The following is a 23,479-nucleotide window of genomic DNA, read 5'->3' as shown; positions in this document are numbered from 1 at the left end:
TTAGAAAGAAGGAAGTTAAGGGGAGATATGATAGAATTCTATAAAATTATGCATGGTATGGAGAGAGTGGACAAAGAGAAGCTTTTCTCCCTATCCTATAATACCAGAACACGGGGTCATCTGCTGAAACTAGAGAGATTCAAAACAGATAAAAGGAGTATTGCTTCACACAACGCATAGATTAATTGTGGAACTCCCTGCCCCAGGATGTGGTGATGGATGCCAACTTGGAAGACTTTAAGAAGGGAGTGGACATGTTCATGGCTATCCATGGCTCCTAGTCAAAATGAATACTAGTCATGATGCATACCTATTCTCTACAGTACCAGAGGAGCATGCCTATTATATTAGGTGGTGCGGAACACAGGAAGGATGCTGCTGCTGCAGTTGTCTTGTTTGTGGGCTTCCTAGAGGCACTTGGTTGGCCACTGTGTGAACAGACTGCTGGATTTGATGGGCCTTGGTCTGATCCAGCATGGCTTTTCTGAGATTCTTATTTTTTTTCCTGTGTAGCAGGTGTTGGGTTGAAAAATGCCTTTAAGAGTACGTGTAAATTTAGCCGCATTTAATTGTTGTCTTGTCTAAATAAGGGACTGGACAAACCATCACAGATCTTTTGAGGTCAGAGGTTCAGGGTGTGAAAAGATGCCTATCAGATGGGATAATTTCTGTTATTTGGAGTTAAATAACAATAATTGACACAAAGTCATATCATATATTGTTGTCAGCTTCATACTGGACTCAGAGAGTATTGACTGATCCCAAGTGACAGGATTCTGAAGACATCATTCTGTATCACACATCAGAATTTTCCACAGAGCCCATATAGGTGATCCTGGATCCTATTTTATAGCCACTGTGTATCTGAGCTCTACAGGTCTCAAATAATGCACATTGATAGCTCTACTGATCAAGTAGTGTTGATCTCTTGTCTTTCATTATATCCCTTGCAGAAGAACATCGTGGTCAAAATCACCAGCCTGGCTTCTGAAAAGTCTGAACATCCCCCAGGCCTATCTGTGACTGCTCAGAAGTAAGTTCCATTTCATTCAAGAGGCCTTATTTCCAAAGGGGAATATTGAACGGGCGCCTTGCCCACCTTCGAGTAAGTCATCTTGCTTAGTAACTTTGCAAATATACCGGGACAGCCAAACAGAAAGAAATCTGTCTTGTCTCTAATTCTGCAATATAGAGCTGCATGACCTAAAGTTTTGTATGATTGCATATACTTGGATGGATACACTGCAGACTAATGGGTTTAAACCATTAGAGCAACCAATTAACGTGTTTTCTTTTCAGAGAGATAAATTCATTTCAAAGAAGGAAACTTGATTTAAATCAGTGGTTTCGCCTGCTTTGTCTAAAACAGCATAGCCATTTTCAGTGGCGCAGAAAGAACCCTGTTGCTATTGTTTCTTGCAAGGCTTCTTTCACACTGTGACAATTCTCCATGTAGCTGTTGTTGCTGCTGTGAATGCAGAGGCATTTGCAGTGTAACACAAGCAATGGCACCGGTGGCTAGAAAAACTGTGAACAATTTTACTAATAGCTAATACTGTATGCTCAAACCAACAAAATTACTTTGCAAGGTAACAACAGCAAGTCAGAATACTCAGAAGTATTCTGTAAGTATATGTAAAGGTAAAGCTAGTCCCCTGGGCAAGCACTGGGTCATTCCTGACCCATGGGGTGATGTCACATCCCGACGTTTACTAGGCAGACTATATTTATGGGGTGGTTTGCCAGTGCCTTCCCCAGTCATCTACCCTTTACCCCCAGCTGATATACAAAGTGGAATATAAGTAATATTCCAAAAACAGTGTCAACTGGTTCAGTATACAAACAATAAGTGTCCATATAGAACAAAAGACAAAAGCAACATCAGTGGAATCACATGATGTATATAATTCCAAGGGATCATTCCTCCATTTCAAGTGACGATTTCATCAGCCTTTCCTTTACATCATGTTGCAATAATAGGGAGATGTCTACCTACAGTCTTCCCAGCAAAATTCCCATAGGAAATGGTGCAAGTTCATACCTATCATCTGTAGTATCAGAGATGCATGGCTATTGTATTAGGTACTGTGAAACACAGGCAGTATAATGCTGCTGCTGACATCTTGCTTGTGGGTTTCCTAGAGGCACCTGGTTGGCCAGGTACAGGGTGTGAAAAGATGCCTATAAGATGGGATAATTTCTATTATTTGGACTTAAATAACAATAATTAACACAACATCATATCATATATTGTTGTCAGCTTCATATTGGGCTCAGAGAGTATTAAGTCTTCACAAGCTCTAGTATTCTGACGACGTCATCCTGTATCACACATCAGAATTTTCCACAGAGCCCATATTGTTGATCCTGGACCCTATTTTATGCCCACTCTGTATCTGAGCTCTACTGGTCTCAAATAATGAACATTGATAGCTCTACCAACCAAGTAGCATTGATCTCTTGTCTTTCATTGTATCTCTTGCAGAAGAACATCTTGGTCAATAACTCCCAGCCTTGCTCCTGAAAAATTCGAGCACCTCCCAGTCCTATTTGTGTCTGTTCAGAAGTAAATTCCATTTGATTCAAGAGGCCTTATTTCCAAAGGGGAGTACTGAAGGGGCGCCTTCAAGTAAGTCATCTTGCTTAGAACTTGGCTTAGTAACAGGGACAGCCAAACAGAAAGAAATCTGCCTCGTCTCTAATTCCGCAGTCTAGAGTTGCAAGACCCAAAGCTTTGGATATACTGTAAATCATTGTGTTTAAACCATTAGGGCAACCAATTAATGTGCCTGCTTTTTCAGGAGATAAATTAATTTCAAAGAAGGAAACGTGATTTAAAGCAGAGATTTCAATTGCTCTGATTAAAACAGCTCACCCGTTTTCAGTGGCGCCAAAAGAACCCTGATGCAATTGTTTATTGCAAGGCTTCTTTCACGCAGTGACAACTTTCCATGTAGCTGTTGTTGCTGCTGTGAATGCAGAGGCATTTGCAGTGGCAACAGAGCGTCCACACAGCAGGGTTCCTCACGTTATCCTCTGCCACATCCTCCCTTCCCCCTGCCACCATCGGAGGCATTTTTCTGCTTATTTATTTCATTAAGCCTTTGGCATAGAGTTATAATATTGCAAGAAGCCCCATGGCGCAGAGTTGGAATCTGCAGTCCTGCAGTCAAAACCTCTGCTCCCGACCTGAGTTCGATCCCAGCGGAAGTTGGTTTCAGGTAGCCGGCTCAAGGTTGACTCAGCCTTCCATCTTTCCAAGGTTGGTAAAATGAGAACCCAGCTTGCTGGGGGTAAACTATCCCGTAAATAATGTCTGCCTAGTAAACATTGTGATGTGACATCCCCTCATGGGTCAATAATGACCCAGTGCTTGCATGGGGGACTACCTTTACCTTTTAGTTATTATAGCAGTCTACTGGTGACGCACATGTTCGAAGTGGAATGCCTACTCCAGGCATTGGAGGCTTAGGATAGACTGATGTAGAGGCCTTGCCACTCTGGTTCCCAACATATTTGCCAAATCAGTTGCTTTTGGAATTGGAAGGGAAGGGCTGTGGCTCAGTGGAAGAGCCTCTGCTTTGCATGCAGAAGGTCCCAGGTTCAGTCTTTAGCATCTCCAGTTTAAAAGGACCAGCTGGTGTGAAAGGCCTCTGCTGGAGATCTGCTGCCAGTCTGAGTAGACAATTCTGACCTCAATGGACCAAGGGTCTGATATAGTAGAAGGAAACTTCATGTGTTCTTCACACAACGCATAGTTAAATTGTGGAACTCCCTTCCCCAAGATGTGGTGATGGCTGCACACTTGGAAGGCTTTGGGAGTGGACATGTTCAAGGAGGAGAGGGCTATCCATGGCTACTAGTCAAAATGAATATTAGTCATGATGTACACCTATTATCCGTAGCATCAGAGAAGCATGGCTATTATATTAGGTGCTGGGGAACACAGGCAGGACAATGTTAGTGCAGCCTCTTGTTTGTGGGCTTCCTCGAGGCCCCTGGTTGGCCACTGTGTGAACAGACTGCTGGACTTGATGGGCCTGGGTCTGATCCAGCATGGTTTTTCTTTTGTTCTTATGGGTGTTCAACTGGCATGCAAATGATTGCAAAGAGCTGTGAAGTGAAAGTGCTCTATGTAAACTCTAAAGCATTGACTCTCATGTTCCTTCCCACCCCAGCCCAGGTAGAATATGGCTGCTGCAGAATACCAGCTGCACTGTGACTTCATGTCAAACTATCCTGAAGTTGTCATAAGAGTGGGGAAAATAACATTTGGTGAAGAACAAAGAAACATAAAGGACAGGATTAAAGAAATTGAAGCAAAGTTTCGGGAGCAGAATAAGGATACAGCCAAAAAACCCAACAAAGACACTGGAAAAGCAATTAGCCAATTAAAAAGCGAGCTAGAAGAGAAATTAAAAAGTCAAGCAACAACTCTCAACCAAGCAGCCTGTGCCTTACTCAACTCAGGGGGAGGAGTGATAAGAGCCGAAATTGAGAATGAAGACTATTCCTATAAGCGGTACAGGATTGGACTGGACATAGAAGATTCCTTTCGGGACTGTATTCAGCACAAAGACTTCTCTGCCTATTTTGACTTTAAACAGGAAGAGTCTTGCATGTCGATCTTTGTGAAATCGTGGAGCAGCGAAAACCTGGCATACCCACGGGTTTGCAGCCTGGGCACGGGATTGTATGAGCGGTCCAGTTCATCAGCGGTGAAAATGAAACCCACAAATGCTGTGCATTTTCTCAAAAGGAAGAAAGATGAAGCCAAGAGAGGATCTAAGTGGCAGGAAGGACCAGACCCTGCAAACGTTCAAAAATGTTTGCAGCAATCTGGCATGGAAATGGAAAAGGACATTAATGATGCTGTCATTCAGTTTTTTGAACGAGAACGACTGGACTTGGGAGAGATCCTGGATTTCACTGAGTCGACAACAGTTGAGTTCAAGGACTTTCCAAGAGATAAGGACAACTATGAGTTTGTCAGAAACATCCTACCACGCTACACCTCGGCCTTTGCCAACACAAAAGGAGGATACTTGATTTTTGGTGTGGACAATCACCGCAGAGTTGTTGGATGTAAACGAAATATAGATCCATCTCAGTTTGTAGAGGTAGTGGGTGAAACCATAGCCCTGATGCCCGCCTTCCACTTCTGTGCTTCTGAGAAAAAAATAGAGTTTTTATGTAAAGCCTTGCCTGTTTATGATATCAGTGAAAACGGACGTGGTTATGTCTTTGCGGTGAGAATTAAGCCATCCTGCTGCGTTGTTTTTGAGAGAACACCAGATTCGTGGATCATGGAGGCTGGTGAGGTGAAGAGGTTGACGTACACTGAATGGACTGTACTGATGACAGAGGAAGACCCAGGTCCTGTTCAAAACATGTCCTTTTTAGAGTTGAGTTTGGGATTCACTAATGTGATTGTTGGTGTTAGAAGGGATGAGGCTCCCAGTCCTATGCTGGGTAGCTCTCAAAAGATCTCCTCCTCAGAAGAATGGAAGAGTTGTGTTTATGGGCTAGCAGAAAGGACCCAGAGGGATTACTAAGGTTCTTAAACTGTGGGGCAGGGCAATATGGGGATGATTTGCAGTTATTACTTGTACTTAATTCCTTCAAAACACATACAGGTTGAGTATCCCTTATCCGGAAATCTGAAATCCAAAATCTGAAACTTTTTGAGCGTCAACATGATGCCGACATGACACCACCTGACCTCATGTAATGGGTTGCAGTCAAAATGCAGGCACACAACACACAGTTTATTCAGTGTCCTCTTCAGCTGCGATATATCTTTCCCACCTTTATTCTCTGCTCTGTGGTGGGTGGCTGAGATAGTGACACCTTTGCTTTCTAACGTTTCAATATACACAAACTTTCTTTCATGCACAAAATTATTAAAGATCTTGTATGAAATTAGCTTCAGGCTATGTGTATAAGGTGTATGTAAAACATTAGTGAATTTCATGTTTAGATTTGGGTCCCATCCCCAAGATATCTCATTATGTAAATGCAAATATTCCAAAATCCAAAATGATCTGAAATCCAAAACACTTCTTGTCCCAATCATTTTGGATAAGGGATACTCAACCTGTATATTACTCGTAACAGAGGCAAAAGCACATTTTCGGGAAGGAGGGCCATAAAGCAAGCAGGTAACATTCAAAAGGGTAAAAGGTAAAGGTAAAGGTCCCCTGTGCAAGCACCGGGTCATTCCTGGCCCATGGGGTAACGTCACATCCCGACGTTTCCTAGACAGACTTTGTTGATGGGGTGGTTCACCAGTGCCTTCCCCAGTCATCTTCTTTTTACCCCCATCAAGCTGGGGATTCATTTGACCGACCTTGGAAGGATGGAAGGCTGAGTCAACCTTGAGCTGGCTACCTGAAACCAACTTCCGTTGGGATCGAACTCAGGTCATGAGCAGAGCTTGGACTGAAGTACTGCAGCTTACCATTCTGCGCCATGGGGCTCAGAAGGGGGGGCTTTATTTCTTCCTGGGCTTGGAAACAAAGGGAAGTAGAGGGAAAAGCCTGCTGTGTGTGCAGATTGTGCCAAATGGATAGAAGTAGGTTGGTTCTACAATGAGAGAAATATGAAAGCAAATTCAACGTGTAAGAAAAATAGGAAATGGGGCTTGGAAGTGGCTGGTCCCAAATAGAGGTATGATTTCTGGGAGAGGTAATGGGCATGCTCATGCCAGTTCGGTCAAGTTCTGCCACAGTGGTAAATGAGAGGAGATGTAAATGATGGAAGGTCGGGGCGTTGGTGGCAAGAAGTCCATGGATGAAGTTACTGGAGGTTTCTAAATGCAGTCTCCTCAATCTTGTCTTACCCAAATGTTGTACATTGTACTGTTTTTACTCCATAGATGTGTCACATTTTGCTGACGGTTTCCAGATTGAATTGAGCAGGTCCTGTAGGCCCCCACTCAGCAAATCAATGTATTCTAACAGAGGCCTCACCTGCGTGAAGACTCTTCAAAGCACTTTATTCCCAGGTAGGTTCCTACTTTCAATGTTTATTGTTTGGAAACAGATATCAGACCTCATAGACGGTTCCTACTTTCATAGTGGAATGAGGAGATGGTTGCCAGGTCCCTCTTTGCTGCCGATGGGAGGTTTGGGGGGCAGAGCCTGAGCAGGACGGGGTTTGGGAAGGGGCTTCAATGCCCTAGAGTCCAAATGGCAAAGCGGCCATTTTCTACCGGTGAACTGATCTCTATCGGCTGGAGATCAGTTGTAATAGCAGGAGATCAGCTAGTATTTGGAGGTTAGCAATCCAAAAGGACACCTCTGTACCAATACTTAAGGTTAGTAACTAAGCACAGACAATGGCTATATATAACTATAGTAAGTATATTTAAATGATCCACAAAGGCTACAAGGCCACTGTTACATAAAAATGACACTGGTACTACAAGGAGTACAAAAATAAAATCACATTCATTCCAATAAATACAATCTTCTCTGAAGGATGGTGCACAGTGATGATGCCTAGGGAGACGATCATTTCACAGTTCTTCATCAGTCCCGTTCCTGTACCAATAAGCATATCTTACAATATTGTGCAATAATTATCTAAACTTCTTTATTAACAATATTATGAAATATCAAATTATGCTTATTTCAAATTGTTACTTACAGTCATCATGTTTGCATACCTATTCCTTAATTTTAGCCTCAGTAGCTCCAATACAGTCTTAAATAATGATTATTCTTCTTAATAGGTATAACTGCAACCCCATACAATGTTTTAGTTCCAATAATCTGTTGGTGCAACCTATGAATGGATATCCATTGTGGAAATATTGGAACTAAAACATTGTATGGGGTTGCAGTTATACCTATTAAGAAGAATAATCATTATTGAAGATTGTATTGGAGCTACTGAGGCTAAAATTAAGGAATAAGTGTGCAAACATGATGACTGTAAGTAACAATTTGAAATAAGCATAATTTGATATTTGATAATATTGTTAATATAGAAGTTTAGATAATTATTGCACAATATTGTAAGATATCTTTATTGGTACAGGAACGGGACTGATGAAGAACTGTGAAACGATCGTCTCCCTAGGCATCATCACTGTGCACCATCCTTCAGAGAAGATTGCATCTATTGGAATGAATGTGAGTGTACTTTTTGTACTCCTTGTAGTACCAGTGTCATTTTTATGTAACAGTGGCCTTGTAGCCTTTGTGGAGCATTTAAACATACTTACTATAGAGTTATATATAGCCACTGTCTGTGCTTAGTATTTGGAGGTTGGCAACCCTATGAACCAGCAATTCTGTACCTCTGGCAGCTGCTGCTCTGAAGTAGCCCATCTGAAGTCAGTCCTCCCGTAAACCGGAGTCAGAGAGCTTTCCTGCCTCTCAGCTTCCAGAGATGGAGCCTCCTCATGGTCGCTATTGATGGCAGGGGTGTGCGGTTGTCCTTAGGTGTGGGTGTGGTCAATGGGTGGATCCACGCACTCTTCTCACAAGGCATACACATTCTACCTGCTTCCCTATTTTGAAGCAAACTGTATTAATCTTTCTAGTAAATCCAGATGGGATAACTTGTAAACCAGAGGAAATTTGCGAAGAGGTTTTCTTGGAATATCCCAGAGTGAAAGATGTCATAATGAAGAAAATGGAGGAAGTATCTTCTGTGGGAATCTTGATATTTTCAAGAAGCTGGGCAGTGGATGTTGGGCTGGAGAAGCATCCACAGGTTGCCTGTGATATCCTCTTAGTCGCTGCAGATTCATTCCCAACTCTATACACGGTTACTATGGATAAGGGTTATTCTGTCTCTTCAACAATCCCTGTGGTGGAATATTCAAGGAACGTTGCCTGTACACTAAAGCAGAAACTGGTGAATGAAGGGGGATACGCTCAGAAAGTGTGTGTGATTCCACAAGTCATTGAGCTTGGATCCAATGGAGAGATAAAGACCGATTTGAGCTGTCTGGTCACATACCCTCCTGGCTATCTGGTCTCCAGGGATGGTTTAGAAGAACTGTTGCAAGCACTTGTGATTGCCTTATTAAGGTTTAGGTCTTTCTTAAGTGACCAGATTGGCTGTGAATTTCTCAACCTTCTCACCATTAAACAATACGAGATCCTAACCAAGAATCTCCACAAGAGCAAGAAGTTGTTTATCTACGGCCTTCCAGGATCAGGGAAAACTGTTGTGGCCTTGCAGATCATAGAGAAGATCAGGAACACTTTCCACTGTAATTCTGGGGAGATCCTTTACATTTGTGAAAACACACCTCTGTGTAATACTGTGAGGTAAGCACTTTTGCCCTGCATTTCATGGAAGCATCTGTATCTCCTTTCTGATGTCAGTTGGTCCTCATATGTGCAAAGGGGGATGGATATGGGGTATTTGTGTGAGTATGTGTGTGTGTGTGTGCACAAAAAAGGGAGAGTCTGTACTGATGGTAGAACCTACCTGTCAGTGAAGAAACTATAGGACAGGGGACAGGTAAAACTGATCCCTTGTATCAAGAAGAGTATAGTTAAGCTAGATGCCTTTTTTGAGATTCTACCTTTGTACAGCCTAAAAATTCTGTTTGTCACAACGTGACAGCTTATTTATCCTATTGTCCTGAAATGTGACATAGGTGTCAATCTGTGCTTTAAGCAGTATAATTTGGTCCGATTTAAGACAAATCATTTTTGATATGAATGATTCAAACATTTGTAACAGATTTGTGTGCGTGTGTGTAGCAAAACGACACCTTCGATTAAACCTTTTCCCAGTTTAGATGTTTGTGAAAATCCTCCAGGAAGCCATCTTTGTTTTCTTTCCCCCTGTTCTTAGACCAAGGTCTTGAACAATAAAACCACAGGCCTCACGAGCCAGCATGGTGTAAGAGCGGAGGTTTGGAGCTGTGGACTCTGATCTGGAGAACTGGGTTTGATTCCCCACTCCTCCACAGGAGCAGCGGAGGCTAATCTGGTAAACTGGATTTGTTTCCCCACTCCTACACATGAAGCCAGCTGGGTGACCTTGGGATAGTCACACTCTCTCAGCCCCACCTACCTCACAGGGTGTCTGTGTGGAGAGGGGAAGGGAAAGGTGATTGTAAGTCGGTTTGATTCTTCCTTAAGTGGTAAGAGAAAGTTGGCATATAAAAACCAACTCTTCTTCTTCGCGTGTAGGAGTGGGGAAACAAACCCGGATCTCCAGATTAGAGTCCACTGCTCTTAACCATTACACCACGCTAGCTCTTACAGGTAAGAGGCACTCCGGCAGGGCAACAGGTCCACTATCCCACATCCGTAGAGAGAAATCCTCATTTCTCAGGGTGCTTCAGCCAGCTCCCACCAATGTCTGTCTGTCTCTTCCAAACTCAAGCTGCCATTTCTTAACACACACATCTGCTCCATTGCTTCAGTGGCCGGTGATGGTGAGCTTTTCCTCCAAACTCTGATTCAACGGACCCATCAGCAGCCAGCCCATACTAATGTTTCTACAAAAACACTCCCCAATACTGTAAAGATAGTTTGGCAAAAATATCCAGTATCTATGCTCACATGACAACAAAACAATAGACTACGGAGACAGCGAGCCCTGCTCAAAGGAGTAAGAAAGGGACGAATTAAGCCTGGAGGAACTTCAGTCTCTCGGCTGATGAAGCCATCTAGTGGCAAAAACGCCTATTACTCCGGAAGAGCGTTCCTCATTTTCGCCTGTTCTGTCTCCTTGAGAGCAATCCCTGCGGGATGACTTTCCATGAAAAAATTGGAACTACAGTAGTACTGGGAAGCTATAAGAAATTTAAGGACTTACCTTGTTTGCTCCGCTCAGAAGTACATGAGTCCTATGGACTGTTTGTAAATACATTGTTTTGTCTTAGTGGTTTGTATGTTATATGTTATATAGGTTGAGAACAAGTGTTAGCTTGTTTGTAGTTGTTTATCACTTGTTGCACTGATCAGTAAAATTGTTTATTATTGTAGTCTATTGTTTTGTTGTCATGTGAGTCTAGATACTGGATAATTTTGCCAACCCATAGTAATGTGCCTATTGAGGAAAATACCCATCAATAGTGAGAAACACTTCCATTCATTTGTCATAGGCTCTGGCTTCCCTGAGGCATACTAGTTTAGGCCAAGCCTAGCGGTCAGACCTGTTCACAGTAACCAGGCCTTTTCTTTTGTAGGAGGAGAGTGGGAAACATGTGCCAGACTGTGACGCGGATCGACTTTTTAAATGGGTTCTACTCTCGACCAGTGAAGCACGTTGTAATTGACGAGGCCCAGAATTTCCAGTTAAAAGATGGAGATTGGTATGATGAAGCTGTGAAGCTTACTGAAGCGGATCCTCGTCAGCCGGGCGTTTTATGGATCTTCTTGGATTATCTACAAAAAACCCACGGGCAAGTTTTAGGCCTTCCATCTAAGCAGGAGCCTCAGGAGTGGCTAACCGTAGGGGTTCGGAATGCCACCGAAGTTTACGATGTCATGATTCACGTAATGAAAATGATAGCCAGTGACAGGCCCGAACGTCTTAAAAAAGTGGTCGACCAAGTTTGTCAAAATGGCTCTCTAAACCTTTTGTGTGCTGTCAAACTATGTAGTGCTGTGATAGAACTTATGGAGCAAAAAGTATGGTTCCCCAAAAAGCCTGATAATCTTTATGACGAGTTAGGAAGACTAGTAGCAGATGTTCAGGCTGGTAAAACAATGAAGGACTGGTCCACTGATGCATTGAACAATGCTATTTCACCATTTATGACTTCAGCGTTACGTTTCCCTCACAGAATTGAGATTCTTTATAAGCAATTAAAAGACCTGGTTGATGCCACAGAAGTTTCGGCTGCTGCCCAAATATGTGTTGCTATGATAGAACTTACACATGAAATATTATGCTTTCCCAAAAGATTTGAGCTTCTTGTTGAGGAGTTTAACAGAATGTTAGATGATGCTGTGTATGATTCGGACATAAAGCTCAGGACAGACCCCAGGGAAAGATCACAACGTTCTCCCTGGATACATAATATTCCCTATGAACAATTAAATAGACTTGTAGATGAGGCCCAGTGTGGTCACTCTCTACAAGGCAAATTTGACTTCTGCTCATTGAAAGGCAATCATAAAATAGTAACTGGGGTTATAGTTCACAAATGTCTCCAGTATTTTAAAAAAGGTTATTCTGTAAAAAACATTGCTATTCTGTGCAGCACTGTAGAAGAAAGGGATAGCTTTAAACGTTTATTAGAACATGAAATGTCAAATCACTTGAGAGACGTAAGGCAGAATATATGTTTCACAACAGCAGATGTGGTAGAGGAAAATGGGATTGTTGTAGACACCATTCACCATTTTTCAGGTCTTGAGAGAAGCATCGTGTTTGCCGTGTTTCCACATGTTGAAACCAAATTCCTCATTCCCCACCTGTTAGTCTGTATGGTGTCCAGAGCCAATTTACATTGTCATGTTCTGCTAGAGCAATCAAAAGGTTTCCGCTATTTTGGTTCTCAAAACATCCTTTTGGACTATAAACTAACACAGAAGCAGCATTTGATGGAGATAGTCAACAATTGTGAAGACACAGATTGGGATAGGGGAGATAGGGGAGGCAGGCGTTGGCCGTTGATGAAAATTTCAAGAGATTTTAAAAAAAATATAAAAAAATTTTCAGAGATTGTAGAACGACTAAGACTCAATGGGATTCAATTCAGATGGGAATTTCCTCAAGGCATCTCTTTTCTCTTCAAGGCTAAAAGATTTAAAATTACAGATACCAGCAAGGCTGAACAATTCCTAAGAAGATATGATTCAGAGCTCTTTAAACCAGCCAAACAGCCTCCTGCCAAAGAACCTATTGAAGAGGAAAAGGCTTCAGAAGCAAGTGGTGGGGCTTTGCCAACTGAACCAGAAGAGGACTCCCTGTCAGATGAAAAGGAGGACTGAGCAGTTATGAACGGAACTTAATGGGAATGGGGGGGAGGGAGGGGGTACGGGATAAAAATTGAACAAATGTGGATAACATCTTTGGGATTAAAAAATGTAAAATTTAAATTGGATCTAATTGAACTTTAATATGTTACAGGTATTGTCATGGAATATCAACGGTTTGAATTCTCCGAATAAGAGGAAGAAAGTATTTTACCATTTACAAAAATCTAAAGCTAACATTGTATGTCTACAGGAAACACATATTTCACAGAAAGATGTATTTAGGTTGGAACAACCAAGGTTAGGTAAACTCTTCACCTCTTGCAATGAGAAAAAAACAACAACTAACGGTATAGCTATGTATTTACCTGCGATATTAGAACCAAAAATTATTTTTCAAGATAAAGAAGGAAGAATTTTGTTGGTAGAAATAACTTGTGGTTTTCAAAAGATTTTGTTGGTGGGACTTTACGCGCCTAATACAAATAAAAAAATGTTTTATAAAACTTTAGCTACAATGCTGGCTGAATATGCTTCAGGAAAAATGATTTGGATGGGGGACTTTAATGGGGTAATAGAACCCAAGATAGATAGGTCTGCAAAGAAAAAAAAGGGAAAATCCGAGGGCAAGCTACCGGATATTTTAATGCCCTTACAGATCAATGGGATATGTCTGATGTTTGGAGACTGGGCTCTGGCAACAAAAAGGGATACACATTTTTTTCATCCAGACATCTTACACATTCCAGAATAGATATGTTATGGCTCTCTAAAGGTTTTTTAAATGTTTCAGAGAATCCAGAGATTTTACCCAGGGTATTGTCAGATCATAACGCTGTATCAATAAAAATTAAATTAGGAGACATGAGAAACAAGCCTTGGGTATTAAATGAATTTTTATTAAAAAATAAAAAGATAGTGGATAAATTAAAGGTAGATATACAGAACTGTTTTGAGGAAAATACAGATAAAAGTACTAGCAAAGATATAGTATGGGATGTCGGAAAAGCAGTAATTAGAGGATTGTTAATACAACAAAATACAAAATGGTTTAGAGAGAGAGAGGCACAGAAGAAAATATCTTAGGAAATTAGACAAGCAGAAAGACACCTTAGAAAATTACAAGATAAATCTTTGAAACAGGAACAGCTTAGTAATTTGAAAAAATTGCAACATCAATATGAATTTTTAATATCTGATGAAATTGAAAGGAAAATTATTTTTAATAGACAAAGGTTCTTTGAACATGCTAATAAACCGGGTAAAATGTTAGCATGGCAGCTTAAACATAAAGAGAAAAAATTAACAATGCTAAAAATAAAGAGGAAGGGTAAGATAACAACTGATAAACAAAAAATTATGAAAACATTTGTAGAATATTATACAAATTTATATAGGAAGAATCCAGTAGAGAAAGAAATGGATGTATACCTCAGTCAATTTGACTGGGAAAAAATATCACAAGAAAACAGGGAATCATTGGATTCTCTAATAACTGGGGAAGAACTAAAGGAGGCAATAGGGAAAAGTAAATTAAACAAATCACCTGGGGTGGACGGGCTCACAGCATTTTATTATAAAATATTTCAAGAACAATTAGCCCCTTATTTATTAGGTGTGATGAATTCCTGTTTGCAAAATGGATCCATTCCTCAGACTTGGAAGCAAGCGAATATAGTATTAATACCAAAAGCGAATTCAGATTTATTGGAAGTAAAGAATTATAGACCTATTTCATTATTGAATAATGATTATAAATTATTTGTTGTGATTTTAGCAACTAGATTAAAAAGGGTATTAAACCAAACTATACATGAAGATCAAACAGGATTTTTACCAGGAAGATTGATTAGTCAAAATGTAAGAGTGGTAATAGAATATGCTGAACAGATTACAACTCCGGTAGCTATGATATTTTTGAATGCAGAAAAAGCGTTTGACAATGTGAATTGGAAATTTATGAAAAAAATATTAGAATGTATGGGTTTTGGAGTAAATTTTAAGACAGCCAGAGAAAATGTATGTACTCATCAGACGGCTAGTTTGTTGATAAATGGAATATTATCATCACAATTTGAAATCCAAAAGGGAATGAGACAAGGCTGTCCTCTTACACCTTTGTTGTTTATTTTAGTATTAAAAGTTTTATTTAAAAAGATTAGACAATCTAACGATTTATTTGGATTCTGAATAGGGAGAAATCATTATAAAATTAAAGCGTATGCGGATGACCTTGTATGTTTTTGACAGATCCTACTGAGCAAATTGATAAGTGGAATAGAATTTTGGAGGTTTATGGAAAGCTTGCAGGTTTTAAAATAAAAAAAATAAAACTAAGCTATTGGTTAAAAATGTGACTCTCTCACAACAAGTATTAATTAAAAAGACAGGGTTTAATATTGAACATGAAGTTAAATATTTGGGTATATGGTTATCATCAAATAACCTTAATTTATTTCAGAATAATTATATTAAACAATGGCAACAGATAGTAATATATCTCAAAAATTGGGAAAAAAATACCATTATCATTATGGGGCAGAATTTCAGTTATCAAAATGATGGTATTGCCTAAGATGCTTTTTTTATTTCAAAACCAACAATTTTGAAAAGAGAACAGATATTTAAAAGTTGGAAGAAAGATATTTTAATTTTTTTACAAGGTAAGGAAAGACATAGGATAGCATATAATAACTTAGTAGAATTAAAAGAAACAGGAGGCCTGGGATTACCAGATTTGAGAATGTATTACCAAGCAGCTTGTTTTACTTGGCTAAAAAATTGGATTCTATTAGAGAATCCTAAACTATTAGAATTAGAGGGATTCAATTTGCGTTTTGGATGGCACGCATATTTATGGTATGAAAAGGAGAAAGTAAACAAAGAATTTAATTCCCATATTATTAGAGTTGGTTTACTTCAAATTTGGAAGAAATATAAAGGATTTTTGGAATCCAAAACCCCCGGGTGGATTAATAAAGTAGACGCTTTTATGAAGAGAGGTGTACAACTAAACCTGGATATTGATATTTATAGAGAAATTACGGATTGTAAAGAAGGGGTTTGGACGCTGAAGAGTAGAGAAGAGTTAAAAATTAAAGACTGGTTTATGTATTATAAACTAAGGGATATATTTAATAAAGATAATTTGAGGGGATTTAATCAAAATAAATCTAAACTAGAAATTATACTAACTAAGGGAAATAAAAGACTGATAGGAAGAATTTATAAGTTATTAATTGAAGTGAATTTAGAACAAGAAAGGATTAAACCAGTGATGGTCAAATGGATGAAGGAGTTAGGTTATAATACTGATTTGGAAATATGGGAAAACTTGTTGAAAAGGGAATATAGATTTACAATTACTAATGAAATAAGAGAAAATTTATATAAAATGTTTTATAGATGGCATATAACCCTCGTACTGCTAAGTAAAATGAAGAAAGACGATATTAAAATATTGTCGAAGGCTTTCACGGTCAGAGTTCATTGGTTCTTGTAGGTTATCCGGGCTGTGTAACCGTGGTCTTGGAATTTTCTTTCCTGACGTTTCGCCAGCAACTGTGGCAGGCATCTTCAGAGTAGTAACACTGAAGGACACTGTCCTTCAGTGTTACTACTCTGAAGATGCCTGCCACAGTTGCTGGCGAAACGTCAGGAAAGAAAATTCCAAGACCACGGTTACACAGCCCGGATAACCTACAAGAACCAAAGACGATATTGGTTTATATTGGAAGTGTGGAATCGAAAAAGACACGTTTATGCATGTATAGTGGTTTTGTAAAAAATTTAAGAGATTTTGGAGATTAATATTAAAGGAAACTAATAACCTGATAAATATAAAAATAAAAAAGACCCTGCCTTTTGTTTATTGGGAATACCTAAAGACAATATGGATAGAGGTGACAGAGTCATAGGTCAATATAGTTTTGTGGCAGCAAGAATTATAATATCCAAAAACTGGAAGCAAGTAAATAAACCTTCAATTAAGGACTGGAGAGAGAAATTGTGGATGTACATGCGAATGGCCAAACTTACAGATTCTTTACACAGTAAAGATATGAAAGAGTTTAAAAAAACATGGTCAAAGGCCATCTCTTTTTGGGATAAACTGGCGAAAAATGAATTTTACAAGTATAGTTAATGAATTATGGATAAAATGTATTTTTTTAAATAATAATAATAGTATAATGTAATGTTAAATATTGTCAAAACACTTCTCCGGGAGTCTATTGGGGGTGGGACTCACTTTAAGGTGAGTGGTGGGTATCTGAGCACCGTGTATTTTATAATTCATATCATATGATATAATACTATTGTTGTATAATGTGCTCTTTTTGTATTTTTATGTTTTTTATGTCTTTTGTTATTGTATGCTTTTTATAATTTGTTTTGTTTTTTCTTATAAAAATAATAAAAATGTATATATAAAAAAAAGATTGGGAAGACGCAGATAGGGAAGCAGGTGTTGGCGATACTGTAAATGTAAAGGGCCGAGGCTGTAATGCCTGGATTACCTTTGATTGTCCCAATAAAGTAATTCAGGAGAGGTTGTCAGGATAAACAGTTCTTTTTATTTGGCCCAATAAACAGAAGCGGGTGGGAAGCCCTTAATAAGGCACAGGGCGATCCACACAGAGAACAAAGAAATACATCATCATTTATAGACTTAGAATAGAGGGAAGGTATTAGGGTTACGTTACGTATAACCAATCTACATTAGAGAAGGACACAGGTTGATTAGCATACCCTATTAGCGTAGCCTTAAGGCATTACATAGATGGCCACTTGACCTGCTAATGAAGAAACGAAAGAGAATATTCCTAACTGACACCACTGGGATCCTAAATCATTGCATGGGCCTCATTAGGGCGGGCGTCTGTACCAGGCAAGGAATGGCTGCCAGCTCATGTTAACTAAGTGATTACACATTAGTGGGCCTGAGCCTAAGAATAATGTTTTACCCCTTGTACATGGGGGCATCTTCTTTACATATGTGTGCATAAGAATATATTTGTGCCTGATGCTAGCCCTTATACCTGAGCATAGCAGCACCTTATATATTATGTGAGTGGGCATATATATATAAAGAATAAATATTTCCCTATACATGAGAAGGACCTTGAAGCAGCAGGCAGTGAAAGAGAGGAAAAGGAGCAAGCTGAGCAGCCACAGCCAGAGAAGTCCTCCCCATGTCTACAGCCGCCCATCGCAGGGGACTCTTTCTTTTCTTTCAAACCTTCTCTCTGTTCTTAGACCGAGGTCTCGAACAATAAAACCATAAAACTTAAATAAGCCCCATCTCTAAAAACACCTCCATCTCTTCTCTGCAGCCTCCAGAAAATAAACAACAAAATAAGTACATTGAGGGTCAGAATCTAGAAGAATCATTGTACCGGGCAGCCTCAATTAACATCTGTCAGGATCTCATTCTGGCAGCAGCTTTCTTTTCCTTTACAATTTGCTTGTAAGCGCTCTTAGCACCCAGGAGATCTTTCCCTGAACTATTGGTCCGAAGCTGTCAGCGCAGGGGACTCACCTGTGTCAAAGGGCCAGCCACAATTATCACCAATTATAATATGAATAAATAATGCTAGCAATTTTCATATTGTTCGCATGCGTTTCCACAGTTTCTGTGGGGTTAATTATCTTATGCCTTTATTTTTACTGTCTTGTTGAATAAAAAACAATCTCTTGAAATCAGAAGGGCCATTAAACCAAACAAAAATCAGAAAACTCAAGAAAAACAGTCTCCCATAGGAAAGGTATTCTTGCCATTTATTAAAGGAGTCACTGATAGGATGGAGAAACTTTTGAAAAAACATAACCTACAAACAGTGTTTAAACCCACCAAGAAAATACAACAAATGCTACGATCAGCAAAAGACAAAAGAGACCCCCTCACCTCTGCAGGAGTATATCGTATACCTTGCAGCTGTGGAGAAGTTTACATTGGGACCACAAAACGCAACATACAAACAAGGATAAAAGAACATGAAAGATACTGCAGACTTGGCCAACCTGAGAAATCAGCAGTGGTTGAACATGGACTGACCCAAACAGGACACAGGGTCTTATTCCAAGACACTGAAAGACTGGACAATTCTACCAACTATTTTGTCAGATTGCACAGAGAAGCCATTGAAATTCATAAACATCAGCACAACTTTAACAGAAAAGAGGAGAGTTTAAGAATGAATAAGGCTTGGCTTCCTGCCCTGAAAAACCTCCAGACAAAGACAACATTCAACAATAGCCATACAGATTAGCTTTGGATTACACACATTAACAGATCACTTCAGGATACAATGGTTCCATATTAACATACCATACCCTCATTAGCACATTATCTTGATACTTACAGGACAATACTTTTGCAGGACAATACTCAGCTCAAACCCAACCCCTTTCTGACTATATATTACTCTTCCTACACACTTGACACTGAGAGACACTGTCCTTCAGTGTTACTCCTCTGAAGATGCCTGCCACAGTTGCTGGCGAAACGTCAGGAAAGAAAATTCCAAGACCACGGTTACACAGCCCGGATAACCTACAAGAACCAATCTCTTCTTTGTTTAATGAAAGATAAAAAAAATTCGACAGGTGTCTTGTTCAGTTGCTGGTTACTTAAAAGAGGAAAACCAGACTCACGTCCAAAAGATTATTTTTGTTTTATCAAGAGTTAGAAAAGAGGAGTTATTCTCTCGCTAGCAAGATAAAACTTAGGGAACTTTGTGGCGGTACAGGGCTTCACAAGCCCAGCTTTTGAAAGATTGTTCAGTGCAAGTCTCTCTAAATGGGGATAATTCTTCTCACACTAACCCCCTCCCCAAATCCCTCCCTCTGCCCCCCCAAATCTCAACACATGAACACTGAGGAATTTGTTTTCTTTTAAAATTGTAACCATGGAGGCTTTTCCTGAGAGGAGTGAGATCTCTCTCTCTCTCTCTCTCTCTCACCCACCCACACCCACACCCACACACGAAATACCTTCCTGGCCATTCTGGGTATGAACTTTTTATTAGGATTAACCAAAATATCACTAATAAAAAACATTTCAAGTCTAGGGATGCTACACAAAGTCAGGCAACGGCAAACCATCTATATACATCCCTTGCCCTGAAAACCCCAAAGTTGTCACCATAAATCAGCTGTGACTTGGCGGCATGTTCCACCACCATCAGCATGGTGCATTAGCAGATCCTTCTGCAAGCAGGCAGGGTGATAGCCAGAGATGCCCAGCTAGGGAACCTTTGCTTTTGTGGTATTGCTGTTAGGTTATCCATCTGTTGCAGAGGAAGATTCTAGAAGAGAAAGTATTCTGTTGGATTTATTTATTTACTTATTCCTTATATTTATTTGTTTATTCCTTATATTTATCGCCTGACCAGAAAGCCATTGATTAAAACACACTTTAAAACATCATTAAAACACTATATTCTGTAAAATAATAACACAGGATGGCATACAATAATCCTAAATAATCTTAAATAGTGGCCACTAGAAAAACCTGGCCAGGCAGTGAGCCCCCCATAAACAAGTTGGGGGGAAGGACGGGGAGGCCAGCAACGATGACAAAGAGAGATAAACTTGCGGATGCCCTCAGTTATAAACCTGGCGGAACAGTTCCGTTTTACAGGCCCTGCGGAACTCAGGTCCTGCAGGGCCCTGATTAGGGTTGCGAGGTCCCTCTTCCCCACCGGCGAAAGGTTTTTGGGATGGAGCCTGGGGAGGGCAGGGTTTGGGGAGAGACGTCAATGCCATAGAGTCCAATTGCCAAAGCGGCCATTTTCTTCAGGGGAACTGATCTCTATCGGCTGGAGATCAGTTGTAATAGCAGATCTCCAGTCAGTACCTGGAGTAGAGTAGGCTTGCCAGGCCCCGAAGCTCCACCAGCGGGAGCTTTCTGGGGTCGTGGCTGCGTCGTGCGATGCACGCGCATGCCTTGCACAACGCGCATGCGCACCCTTCACAACGCGCCTCCGTCATGTTGTGCCCAGGTAATCATAACCTGCACCGTTTAGATGCACACGAGAATAGAGTAGACACGAAAGCCCCAACCTCCCCCTTCTCTCTGTGCCTCCAGCCAGCAACGCAAAGCACGCATGCGCACACACTCCAAAAGAGCTGACTCCTTGCAAGGAGAATTGCTCCGAACACTTCCCCCTCCCTTCGCTTCTGGAACTCCGTGGAGTGTCAGTGAATAAAGTTTTCATTCATAAATGTCTCAAATGTGTGCTAGGCAGGTAGGTGCAGTAGAAGCTAATTAGGTAATGATCATGTGTTCAGAATTGTATCTCATTGAATCGGATTGCTGAAAGTCTATAAAGATGCTTGCTTTAGCTCCGCCCTGGGTGGCATCGTCTTGACTCTGCTAGTCTTGATTTTGTCCACCCAGCTGCACTTCTTTGATCAAATAAATGAGCTGTAAATTCATCCAATCTCCTCCCTCATTGTCTCATTCGATTCTATGATGATCGGGGTTCACAACAGTCATTTCCGGTTTACCCAGAAGCAACGTCGATGCTCTAGCGATCTCGGCCAAAACTCGTTGGTTAGAGTTTTATCCGAAATTGCTAGAGCATCTGCGTCATTTGTGGGTTTACCTGAAAGTGATGCGTGTGCATGTGGGAGCGCAGTGCCTGTTGGCTATTAGCTGGCCGGCAGCCCGCCCAGTGGATCGGTGGTATTTTACCCGCCACCACTCGGCATTTTGCAACCCCTAACCTGGAGGTTGGCAATCCTAGCCCTGATGTTGCTAGGAAGACTGTTCCATCAGGTACTTGTCAAGTACAGCCAGACACTCCTTGGGCCGGGGATCACCAGTAAATTGTTGTTCATAGAGAGTCAGATGTTCTGGGGGGCATACCAGGAGAGGTGGTCCCATAGGTACGAAGGTCCCAGACTGTGTAAGGCTTGAAAGGTCAAAAGCAGCTCCTGGAACCTGATCCGATACTGCAGCTGTGAAGCTGGAAAGAGCGAAGAAAGACTGGGCGAGGGTGGAGAATGGGGTGTAGGGCAATCCTCAGCAGGTTTACTTAGGAATGTGTCCCACTGTTTTCAGAAGTGACTTATTCCCAAGTATGCAGACATAAGACCGCAGCCCGATCCTCTGCAAGTTCACTCAGAAGCCACTCCCACTGGGTTCAGAGGGCTGACGGTCTTGTAAGTGTATTGATGAGGTCTGTCCTTTATTATTCCATCGCTGCCCTTGGAGAGTTAGGCGCATTTTGTGAGCTTCAAACTGAAAGTGTGAAATATACATGTTTCAAATTAAAACAATATGTATGTAGCAAATTTCCAGCAGATGGCACAATAGATTTGGAATCCCTTTCATTATGGACTGGTTGTGCTGTCTTTTATACAAAACAAAAGCAGAAGGAAACTTCTACTTCCTGATCATGCCTCAGAGCTGTATGAATCCACAGCTGCCCATTTATGGTAACTTCCGAGACTACGCCCATGGTTTTCCTCAGTCTAGCAGCCACGGTATCAAAGACGACTTCTTCGCATTGCAAAGAGAAGAAGCAAGACATTCCTAGGAAGATGTTCTTTGAGCCTTTGAAATAGAACTGGCTGTCCTAACCAGAACTACAGGATCTATAACATTGCCAGGTCCCTCTTCACCATCGGTGGGATGTTTTTTGGGTGAAGCCTGAGGAGGACAGGGTTTGGGGAGGGGAGGGACTTCAATGCCCTAGAGTTCAATTGCCAAAGCGGCTATTTCCCCAAGGGGAACTGATCTCTGTCGGCTGGAAATCAGTTGTAATAGCGGGAAATCTCCAGCTAGTACCTGGAGGGTGGCAACCATAAGGATCCAAGACTGTACTGATTTTGGCTACTGTGTGGACACCTACGTTAACTTAGGTAAGTGAGATGGAGGAGGTATGGAAGATACCTGGAAGCGCTCTGTGGTGTTGGTGGCCAAGTGCAGAGAGCTCACTTTCATGTAACAGAGCTACATATGATAACCATCTTCAAGTACTTGAAGGGCTGTCATGTAGAGGATGGTGCAGAGTTGTTTTCTGTTGCTGCAGAAGGTCAGACCAGAACCAACGGGTTGAAATTAAATCAAACGAGTTTTCGGCTAAACATTAGGAAGACCTTCCTGACAGTTAGAGCGGTTCCTCAGTGGAACAGGCTTCTTCGGGAGGTGGTGGGCTCTCCTTCTTTGGAGATTTTTAAGCAGAGGCTAAATGGACATCTGACAGAAATGCTGATTCTGTGAACTGGGACAGATTGTGAGCGGGAGGGCAGGAAGGGTTGCATCAGTGTTTGGCTCTCATGGCCCTTTCATATATGCCCAGGGTAATGTTGATTGCCACTTTGGGGTCAGGAAACAATTTCCCTCCAGGTCAGATTGGCCAGGGATCCTGGAGGGGGTTCTTTTGCCATCTTCAGGTACAGAGCTGGGGTCACTGGAGATGTGGTGGGGGGAGGCAGTTGTGAATTTTCTACATTGTGCAGCTGGTTGGACTAGATGACTGTGGTGGTTCCTTCCAACTCTGAGTCTATGATTCAACATTCAGGTTTTATGGGTCTTCGGGCACAGCGTGTCCATGGGGCCTTTC

At 41.0% G+C, this 23,479-nt stretch overlaps 1 protein-coding gene across 1 annotated transcript; it reads left to right on the top strand.

Annotated features, from left to right (window-relative positions):
• The first annotated feature begins 4,190 nt into the window (after positions 1 to 4,190).
• LOC130491267 (schlafen family member 13-like) lies at positions 4,191 to 13,100 on the top strand. The gene is made up of 7 exons (XM_056864979.1): positions 4,191 to 4,324; positions 4,388 to 5,376; positions 6,878 to 7,006; positions 8,552 to 9,287; positions 11,174 to 11,514; positions 12,004 to 12,549; positions 13,060 to 13,100. Exons 1-7 carry the CDS (start codon positions 4,191 to 4,193, stop codon positions 13,098 to 13,100), a joined length of 2,916 nt encoding a protein of 971 aa, XP_056720957.1.
• The last annotated feature ends 10,379 nt before the right edge of the window (positions 13,101 to 23,479 follow it).

The sequence above is a fragment of the Euleptes europaea genome, chromosome 19 (assembly GCF_029931775.1).
Source record: "Euleptes europaea isolate rEulEur1 chromosome 19, rEulEur1.hap1, whole genome shotgun sequence".
NCBI lineage: Eukaryota > Metazoa > Chordata > Lepidosauria > Squamata > Sphaerodactylidae > Euleptes > Euleptes europaea.
Note: the sequence above shows the minus strand (reverse complement) of the source record. Positions and strands in the feature narration are given on the sequence as shown.